Here is an 11,364-nt window from a genome sequence, read left to right as displayed (position 1 = left end):
CCTGTGTTCAGCAGCACACAGACATTTATACAGGTTTGGAACAATCTGAGAGTAGATGGCAGAATTTTCATTTTTGGGTGAAGTATCCCTTTAATGGACATATTTAGAGTAAAAGTACATGCAATTAGTCATTGGTGTGATTACAACACATTCAGAAAAAAGTTGAACATCGTTTTTGTTTCATTCTGTAAACTACTCCCATATTGTTTTGTTACTTGCATTTATTTGCAGAACATGTATTGTATACTCATATTCATTTAAAAACACTTGTATTTTAAGAAAAGTAAAACCATGGAAAAATTAAGAGACGTCTTTGCCTTTTGCCTTTAATCAGCGTTTCCAATTTCTACATGTATTATGGTTTTTACACTACTCAAGATTTGAAAACATTACATCTTGTTATGTTGACTATTTAGTCCGGTTTCAAATTGTCTGCAAAATAATCAAAAACGTTATGCTTTTGGAATTTGGTAGAAATGTTGGTAGAAAAATGAAAAATAGTTTAAGTTTACCCTAACATACCTACAAATAGTAAATTATATTATATCTAAATTATAGAAACAACTATACAATTGTTTTAGTTGCCATGTCCATTAATGGGAAAGGGACTAATGAAATGTTGTGATAAAAAATGAGTAATAACCAGTAAAATAGTTCTCACCCAAGGACATTTTCAACTATCAAAAGATAGTCATTACACTGTAAAAATGACTGTAGTGGAGCGGTTAATATATTGCTGTTTATCCAGTCCTCCAGAGGGCGTTAGTTCTATAGTTGTTGTAGTAGTTAGCTACTGGGTGGCAAGAGAAGAACAAGTGTTTTCTAGAATGACAAGAAGCACATGGAGGGCTGCTTCTCTCTCTCTCTAAAGCCATTCCTATCGTTTGAAACTCTTTTGAGTGGCAATATGAGTAAGTTTCTGAGTTTAATAGTAGACTTGATGTATGTGATTGTTGAGGTAAACTAGAATGTGTTTATGGATGCTAATCTGTGTTAACGTGTTATGGCATAGTAAAGTCTTGGGGAAATGTTCATCCTGTATGACTATTTAGCGTTAACCCGTTCATGCACTTTCTACGNGGAGATGTTAAATCTATAAACTGACTGATTTAGGGGGAAAAAAATAATGGTGATAACTGGTGAAACAACATATTTTGAATAAAGATGTTGTGTTGGCTTTAATGGATGCTTGCAAGGTTTATATTGTATTAAAACTGTCTATATTTTCACTTTACATAATTGAAAACATTTGATTGCACAAAGGAATTTGACTATGGCCGCAAATTGACAAAACAGCTATAAAATCTGGATGTAATTTTACAAGAATTAACAGACTGTTTAGATCACTATTACTCAGGTGGTAATTGAATCAAAACTAATGTTTAATTGTGCATCCATATCCCATTAAAAACAAACTTGGTCTAAGCAAAAAGATGTTATAGAATTTTGAATAGTTTGTGTCATTAACATTTTGTCACATCCATTACTAGAAATATCAGCGGTCAAATGAGCCTATTATCCTAAAAGCTAGCCAAGCATCATTCTCCACACAAATCCCCCTGGTGCATTAGATCATTAAAAAGCTTACAGAAAATCTAAGTCTTACAAAAATACTGTACGCACTGGCAGCTATTTGCATGGTTCACTTTATTAGCTTTAACCAGCACTTCTCAATTGGTCGGTCGTGATAACAGAGACAGACAACGCTAAATGTAAAATAAAATAATAGCAGAAATAGTAGTATATTTGTGTGTGGTTAGAAGAAAAAGGAAAATACATTTTAAAGGAGAAAATGCATATAGCACTGCATAATTTTCATATCTCTCTAATAAAACACACCTGTTTAAATTTATCAGGTCATTAGTAAAGTCTCCAAGACCTGTGTCAGATTATAGTGACATCAAAATGTGCAGTGTTGGGGGTACTCCAGGACCTGGATTGGGAAACACTGTGTTAGAGTAAAAAAAGTACTGAATTGGGCCCTATTTTAATGATCTAAGCGTATGGTGCAGGTGCACTTAGGCGGTGTCCATTTTTGCTAGTTTAACAATGGTCCAAAAGGGTTGTACCTATTCTCTTAATGAGTCCTGTGTGTGTTTTCAGCATAACGTGCCATAAACCAATTATACTCTAATCTCCCATTAAGAGCCAGTTGCTCTTGCGGCATGGCAGATTCGCTATTTACATACCGGAATTTGCAAGAGCAAAGACTGAACGCTTCTTCGGAGAGAAAATGCATCTGCTTATACGCAAGGATAAAATGGCAGCAGCAGACCATCTACAGGACAAGCCAGATTTTTTATCTTCATGTACACAATAATAATCTGTTACATTGTAATCCTTTCATTTTTAAAATTGGGCATGTTTGTGTGCTGCTGCACATCCCTGTGTGTGTAATAAGAAGAGTGTACATGTGTTGTGCACCCGCCTATAGGCTCATATGACTAATGCGTCCTTTAAATATATTAAAATATACTGCGCTATTGAATTTAAACCAGGTTTTAGTCAATCAATAGCGCAAGCGAATTTGCTATTAAAACAACGTGGCATTGGACTTGAAAATGATAACTGCGTCGGGCGTATGATAGGGCATATTGTTTCCTAAATCCCTTAGAGGCCACAGCAAAATGGACAAATTCAAACCAAATCAAGCACCGCATTTTTTTTAAATTAAATTAAATTTATAGAGATAAAATGACTTGGTTTAAAGCCACAAAATTGAATAATTTTGTTATGAAATATTTAAAAGTCATTTGCACAGTGTGATATATTTCATACAGTTGTGTATTTACATTATCCCAAATGTTCCTAAGAATGTGCAAATCCATAGAAATTCCTATTTAAAATAATGGCCCGTCCCTTGTATTTATCGCATATCAGTGACTTAATATCCGCTGCTCCGCACTAGCCTCAGTTTCCGGTTATAGAAACTACGGCAACACGCAAATGCGGAAGTGGTTATACTGCATCTGGGACGCAGCATCTGTTGTTCTGTTATTATGGATCACGATTACTCTTTGCCGAGTAAAGGAAACCAAAAAAAGCGTAAACGTAGGCCAAATAAGGCAAGCAGGATTATGGACAAACGAAGAAATAAAACAAGGATTAATATCGGTGTGGCGTTTTCTAAATGGAGAGAGCTTTGCGACCAACTTGGACTCGACAGAGAATATACGCTCTCGCATGTGTTTTAACAGACAGATAAGCAAAATGTGTTGTAAATACTTGTGGGTTCGTTCCAATTTACTTTTTAAATGACGACTGTATGACTGTTTTAAACACGTAAAACTGTGTAGCATTTCACTAGTCCGTTGCATCTTCTGCCAGAGAAAAATAAGCCATGCAAATTGAGTTCAGCAATAAATTTTAGGTAATGTGCACCATTACCTCATTTGCATAATTTATTTCAGTGAGTTGGGTGCTGAAACAATGCAGAGGGTGCATGCAAGCGAACAATGCTATCAGCAGTGACAATTCATGCATTCCCCTCTGGGACTTCAAGCTATCATGTCTAAGCAATCATGCAACGATTTAACATTGACTCACTAATACAAATCCGTCCAGAGTCAAAATCAAGTTCTCTCAAGTGACCCTTTGATCTGAGAAAGGCACTGATGTTAATAACCCACATCTGTTTATTATTCTGGGTTTAATCCACCGGGCTGTGACGGATTGTACCATTAACGAATGGAATCCATGAGACAGGAGGAAGATTAGCATAGCATAACAAGCAGCACGCCACAATATACCGTCAACCACACGGTAGCCCTCATTACAAAACAAACAAGCCAGAGTCTACGAGCTGCTGATGGTTGCACAGCGAATTCATCTCTCACTGTCAGCAAAACGCAGGCATGCACTGCCAAATGACACACCGTTTCGGGAGCTTATTTCTGCAACCCTCAGCCTGAATGGTGGAAATGCTGAGAGCTAATTTACTGATGGCTGCATCATTTGGTAATAACCCGGTAGCCAGTGCAGTCGGGCCAGTTCCGGCCGAGTGTCGGCGCACTCGGCTGTGTTCTGGCAGTGGCTCACCAAAAGTAAGCCAGCTCTGGCCCAGCAATGGTTGCCAGATTCGGCTTGGCTTTGGTTGTGCAGATGTGGCCCAATTCGGGCTGAGAAATGGCACTTTTGCCACATTCGGCCTGACTATGGTCCTCAACTGCTGCCGTCATTTTGGGTGAGATATGGCCATACTGACTAGGGCCAGTTAAGGTTGAGTGTTGGGGTGGACAGATCAGAGACTTGGGCACAGGTAGGGTAAATAGACTTTCAGAATGAGTTACCTTTTAACAATGCAGCAAATTTGTTTTACTTTGTAATAAAATGATTTAGCATGGCACTTAATCGCAAATGTTTTTTTTACTTTAGTGAGAAATAAATAGAAGACAACCCATAGAAGAAAGAAATAAAAAATAAAAAGATCCCGATTACCTAACATTTAAATTCACAAGTAATGTAATGTTAGCTGACTGAAAACTTGCTTTAGATAGTTCTAGCTTGTATATACAGTAGTATTACTAATTCTAAACATGAGAGCTAAATAAAGCTATATTTTTCCCATATTAACAAGCATCAATATTATATTAAACATCCAGATTTAAATTCATATTTACAAAAGACAAATAATAAAGCTGGGTTTTATGAACATAACTACCATAATCAATATTCAAGATTTTACATTCCCAAACTTAAAGAAAGTTAAAAGAAGTGACCATGTTTTCAAATATTTTTTTATTTTCATTTTTTTTCAACAATTAATATTTCATAATTGTTTAGTTTTCCTGTTACTAAGAAAAAAAAATACACCAAGGATTAAAGCTATAGAGACTGATTTTAAGTAGTGTGATGGAAAGATAAGCTCAGAAAATTCCCCTAATAAACAGAGGGAAGGGGAGAATGGTATTGTACAGCAGTGGTTCTCAAACATTTTCGTTGTAAGGCAACCTTTGTGTTAAGTGCATCGCTTTGCGGCCCCCCATATAAAGACGTATAATCTTAAATTTAGAATTTTAATTAAACCAAAAACATTCAGTTTTACAATGCTGGAACCTCAATTATTTTGGTTGGTGGTGTCATTTTTCAGATGTTTGATTGCATAAAATCTATGATAAATTTCTATATTTCATAAAATGCCACAAAATCTGTGGCCCCCTGGATCCATCTTGGGGCCCCCCAGGGGGCCACGGCTCCCAGTTTGAGAACCACTGTTGTACAGGACCTCTGTGCCATATTGAATGTGAGTCAGTGTCTGGGTAACGGAATATCTTCCACATAATATCTTAACACACACACACATAAATAATTAATTAATTTATTTATTAATTGTCAACTTACTATTTTTTTCAGTTTTAAAGCCTTTCAACTTTTATTTTGTTTTATCTTTATTTTATTACTGATACATTTTATATCTGATCAAATATTTTTCTTCTTAACTGATTATCATTGAGAGTTTTATGTTTTTTTTTCATAAAAAAAATGTATCTTATGAAACAAGCTCGAAGTGGAACTTTGATTTTGAAAAAAAACGGCTTTGATTTTGAAAAATATAAACGGTCTCATGTTTCAAACTTTCAAGACATGCCCCTTTAGCTGCTACATCTAGTGACAAAATTTAGCGGGCTTTTTTCCTCTGGACCTAATGCGATTGCTGAATGAATAAAACAGTGCTATTTGCTGAGGTAAGTACTTTTTTATAATTATTTAACATGCTTTTCATACATAAAATATTGATACTCTGTACATATTACATCAGTGTGAACTTTGTAAGGTAGCCAATCTCGTGTGTTGACTGATATAGCGTAGGTCTCATATTCGACATTACTTGTAGTGGAGCGGTTAATATATTGCTGTTTATCCAGTCCTCCAGAGGGCGTTAGTTCTATAGTTGTTGTAGTAGTTAGCTACTGGGTGGCAAGGGAAGAACAAGTGTTTTCTAGAATGACAAGAAGCACATGGAGGGCTGCTTCTCTCTCTCTCTCTAAAGCCATTCCTATCGTTTGAAACTCCTTTGAGTGGCAATATGAGTAAGTTTCTGAGTTTAATAGTAGACTTGATGTATGTGATTGTTGAGGTAAACTAGAATGTGTTTATGGATGCTAATCTGTGTTAACGTGTTATGGCATAGTAAAGTCTTGGGGAAATGTTCATCCTGTATGACTATTTAGCGTTAACCCCTTCATGCACTTTCTACGATTTATTTTATGTTGATTGTGATTTTTAGTTATTGAATACTCTTTTGTGTTTGTATCTTTTAGTTTTACACTTTTTTGCATTAAATCCTGGTCAAATACAACAAACTGTCTGTTCCTTGGAGGAAGTGATGCAAGAGAGAGTTTAGCTGGCTGTGAATCTCAATATAGGACACGGGGTCACATTGAGTGCAACAGTACAGTAAAAACATAACACTCTGCGAGGGAGCACAATAAACTACTGGAATTGAGTAAAACACATTCAACTTCTGCAGTCGTACTCAGCCATCATAATGGAAAAAACAGAAGCTGAAACCCAAAACAATGAGGAAATCAAATCGTTGCGCTCCTCTAACTCAGCAAAGTCCTCAAGGTTGTCAGGAAAAATGACTGTTAGATCATCAACAGGATCTTCAAAGTCATCAGCATCAACCAGAGTCAGCATGGCTGCAGCACGCGCGCATGCAGAAGCTCAAGCCGCAAAAGCCAGATTAGCGTATGCTGAGAAAGAGATGGATATTAAAGTGAAAAAAGCACGGTTAGAGGCAACTCTTGATTTACTCAATCTTCAGAAAGAAGCAGATGCAGCCATGGCTAAAGCGGAGGTGATGGAGTCTGCTGCTGCTCAGTATGCCCTTCCAGGGCAAGGTGAAGAGCTGAGCTTCTTACCGCTACAAACAACTACAGAATAAAAAGTGAGTGAATACATAAACAAACACAGTTACACTGATCTGGCTCAGGAAAACAGAAATACATTTCAACATGAAATGACATATCAAGAAGAACAATTCAAACAATCACGAATGTACACACCTTTGTATGCCAAACAAGAACCAAATCACTACCCGAATCGGCCTCCAGATGGCGCCAAGCGACCGCAGCAAAAAGATGAAATGCAACAAGCCTCTCACAACCTGTTACAACCACAGCGGAGGACAAGTTCAAATAATGTCGACAGTACAATCAGTGATCTTGCCAGATTCTTAGCAAAGAGTCAACTAGTAACTGGAGGATTGACTAAATTTGACAATAAGCCAGAGAGTTACCTGAGCTGGAAAGCCACATTCCAGACTACCACCAGAGATCTTGGTATTACGGCCAGTGAAGAAATGAACCTTCTGGTTAAGTGGTTGGGCCCAGAGTCTTCTGAACATGCTAAGAGGTTAAAAGCAGTTAATATAAAGCACCCACCTGCCGGTCTGGACATGATATGGAAAAGGTTAGAAGAATGCTACGGCTCACCAGAAGCAATAGAAAATTCCCTGTTTTCAAGAGTGCAAACCTTCCCAAAGCTCTCCAGCAAGGAGCCTCACAAGCTTCGCGACCTGTCCGATCTTCTGTGTGAACTGCATGCTGCAAAACTAGATGGATATTTACCTGGTTTAAGTTACCTTGATACAGCCAGGGGAGTAAGTCAAATTGTGGAGAAGCTGCCCTTTCACCTTCAAGAAAAGTGGACTATGGTAGGGACAAAGTTTAAAGAAGACCATAATGTGAGCTTCCCACCCTTTTCATTCTTCGTGGAGTTTGTGAAAGGCCAGGCCAAGGCAAGGAATGACCCGAGCTTTACCACAATTTACCTTTCACCTACCCATTCTACAATTACATGCAGAAAGGGAAAACCAACAGGTAATTACACACAAAAACCATCAGTTACAGTGCACAAGATAGAAGTATCAGAAGGAGGAAAGACAGTCGAAGACATTAAAAGACAGTGTCCCATACATCACAAACCCCATCCACTGAAAAGATGCAGGGGTTTTAGGATTATGCTGCTTGAGGATAGGAAAAAGTTGGTCAAAGACAACAACATCTGCTATCACTGTCTTGCCTCTACCGACCACCAAGCCAAAGACTGTAAGGTAACAGTTAAGTGTGAAGAGTGCAACAGCGAGAAACACCTGGCAGCTCTCCACCCAGGTCCGGCACCGTCGATGTCTAAGCCTCCCTCATACCCCAAAGAGCATGGCGGGGAGCAAGCAAACGTGCAAGACTTAAGATGTCACCGCCACATGTACAGAGGTATGTGGAAATGAGATCACAGGGAAATCCTGTTCCAAGATCTGCTTGGTGCAAGTCTACCCAAAGGATCAGCCAAACAACATCAGAAAGATGTACGCAATAATAGACGATCAAAGTAACCAATCACTTGCGAGGACAGAGTTTTTCGACATATTCAATATACAAGGCACAACCTCACCATACACACTAAAAACTTGTGCTGGTGTAATGCAAGTGACTGGAAGAAGAGCTTGTGACTATGTAGTTACGTCATTTGATGGAAAAGTGAGTTTTCCTCTTCCCACACTCAAAGAGAGCAACGCAATCCCCAACAATAGAGAAGAAATTCCTACTGCCGAAGATGCTTTACATCACCCTCATTTGAGAGCAATAGCCACTGAGATACCGCCCCTTGACACAGATGCTGACATTCTGCTGCTGATAGGACGAAACCTTCTCAGTGTTCACAAAGTATGGAGGCAGATTAGTGGCAGACGCAATGACCCATTTGCACATAAACTTGAACTAGGCTGGGTTATTGTTGGTGACGTGTGTCTTGGCAGCGCTCACAAGCCGAATGAAGTCAGTGTTCTAAAAACGCATGTGCTAGACAACGGACGCCCAAGCTACCTCACTCATTGCGACCAGCGCTTCAGTGTAAAAGAAGACTTCAGTCTGAGCCAGTCCAAAGCTGTTTCAAATCCATTTGCTGTTTTCAAACTCGTGTACAAATTCAACTGCTGAAACTCTAGGAGCAAATGTGTTTTGTCGCACTAATGAGGACAATCAGCTTGCATACTCTGTTGATGACACAATCTTTCTGAAAAAGATGGAAGGATTCTTCAAAGATGACACTAACAACTGGGTTGCACCACTACCATTTCGAAGCCCCAGACGCTTACTCCCTGAAAACAGGCATTACGCCTATAAACGCCTTATATCCCTGCGACGTGTGCTTGACAAGAAGCCAGACATGAAGGCACACTTCACTGAGTTCATGCAGAAAATGCTCGATAACAAACATGCAGAGCGTGCACCACCTCGTGAAGGATTCAAAGAGAGCTGGTATCTCCCTAACTTTGGCGTCTATCATCCACAGAAGCCTGGGAAGATTCGTGTGGTGTTTGATTCTAGTGCGCAGTTTGATGGAGTGTCTCTTAACGACGTGCTGCTGTCAGGGCCTGACCTAAATAACACACTTGTAGGTGTACTCCTCCATTTCAGGAAAGACCCTGTCGCCATAACAGCTGACATCAAGCAGATGTTCTACTGCTTTGTTGTTCCAGAAGAGCACAGGGATTACCTTCGCTTCCTCTGGTACGAGGACAACGACCTGACCAAAGACGTAGTAGACTACAGGATGAGGGTGCACATCTTTGGTAACAGTCCCTCACCAGCAGTGGCCATTTATGGGTTAAGAATGGCAGCAAAGGAAGCAGAAACTGAATAAGGGATAGACGCCCGAAACTTTATAGAGTATGACTTCTATGTGGACGATGCATTAAAGTCCTTCCCAACTGAAGCTGAGGCTATTGACGTCCTACAGAGAGCCCAAAAAATGCTCGCCTTGTCTAATCTACGTCTCCATAAGATTGTTTCCAACAAAGTGGAAGTAGTAAATGCCTTTCCGCCAGAAGACAGGGCCAAAGAAATCAAAGATCTTGAACTTTCTAAAGATAAGCCACCAGTAAAGCGCAGTTTGGGTGTGAGTTGGAACACCACATCAGACACATTCACATTTGATGTTTAACAAGAGCAGAAGCCCTTCACTCGCCATGGGGTACTCTCCACAGTTAACAGTTTGTTTGATCCTCTTGGACTGCTTGTACCGGTAACTATCAAAGGCAGACTTCTTCTCAGAGAGCTTTCCAGCAGCAACCTTGAGTGGGATGTTCCCTTGCCGCAAGACATGTATGATGAATGGAGAAGATGGCACGATTCACTACAGAGTCTCAAGTCACTGCACGTCCCACGTATGTATGTTACATTTTCCATCTCACAAGCCATTTCCATTGAACTTTGTGTGTTCTCAGACGCTTCAGTGAAAGCTATAGCTGCAGTAGCCTACCTGAAGGTTATTCACGAAGATGGACATTAAGAAGTCGGGTTTGTCATGGGTAGGGCAAAACTGGCCCCTAAAACAGAGCTTACCATTCCCAGATTGGAACTCTGTGCTGCAGTGATTGCTGTGGAGATGTCTGAGCTTCTTACCGAAGAACTAAAGATGAAGAATGACAGGACCACATTTTACAGTGACAGCAAAGTAGTGCTGGGATACATCCACAACCAACACAGAAGATTACATGTGTACGTGAACAATCGGGTACAGAGAATAAAGCAATCTTCTCTACCAGAACAGTGGAAGTATGTTCCCACGGAGCACAATCCTGCAGACCATGGCTAAAGGTCTCTGGCAGCAGAGAAAATCGCTATTACCACATGGTTCTCTGGACCAGAATTCCTTCTCGATCCTAAGACTCTTTCTCCTGTAAAAGGCCCTTTTGGACTCATTGACCCAGAGTCAGATGTTGAAATAAGACAGAATGTAACAGTGCTTGTGACCAGAACTACTATGGATGGCTTAGGTTCATCACGGTTTGAAAGATTCTCGAAGTGGTCCTCCCTCATCAAGACAGTGGCCTACCTTCGTCACATCTCACAGAGTTTCAAAAACAAGGATATTGACGGTTGTAAAGGTTGGCACCTCTGCAAAGCAAGCCTAACAGGTGAAGTCTTGACTCAGGCAGAGTATACAATCATCGGATGTGTCCAGCGTAAAGAATATGCTGAAGAAATTAAATGCATCAAGACAAAACAAGACCTACCACGCAACAGTTCCCTTTACAAGCTAAATCCTATCATTGACGAAAAAGGCTTACTCCGGGTAGGAGGACGTCTGTCAGAATCAAAGCTGCTGAGTCAAGAAGCCAATCCTCTTCTAATTCCAGGTAAACATCACATTGCTACACTGCTCATTCGCCATCACCATGAAGCCGTAAAGCACAAAGGAAGACACTTCACTGAGGGAGCTGTGAGAGCAAGTGGTTTATAGTTAGTGGGTGCTAAGAGATCAATCAGCAGCTTCCTCCACAAATGTGTGATCTGCAGAAAGCTTCGAGGTAGAACAGAGCAGCAAATCATGGCAGATCTGCCAGCTGAACGTCTAAAG

The 11,364-nt window shown here is 39.8% G+C and overlaps 1 protein-coding gene across 1 annotated transcript; it reads left to right on the top strand.

Annotated features, from left to right (window-relative positions):
* The first annotated feature begins 788 nt into the window (after positions 1-788).
* LOC130566840 (uncharacterized) lies at positions 789-8,885 on the top strand. The gene is made up of 2 exons (XM_057354636.1): positions 789-911; positions 6,261-8,885. Exon 2 carries the CDS (start codon positions 6,962-6,964, stop codon positions 8,228-8,230), a length of 1,269 nt encoding a protein of 422 aa, XP_057210619.1. The 5' UTR covers positions 789-911; positions 6,261-6,961; the 3' UTR covers positions 8,231-8,885.
* The last annotated feature ends 2,479 nt before the right edge of the window (positions 8,886-11,364 follow it).

The sequence above is a fragment of the Triplophysa rosa genome, linkage group LG2 (genome assembly GCF_024868665.1).
Source record: "Triplophysa rosa linkage group LG2, Trosa_1v2, whole genome shotgun sequence".
NCBI lineage: Eukaryota > Metazoa > Chordata > Actinopteri > Cypriniformes > Nemacheilidae > Triplophysa > Triplophysa rosa.
Note: the sequence above shows the minus strand (reverse complement) of the source record. Positions and strands in the feature narration are given on the sequence as shown.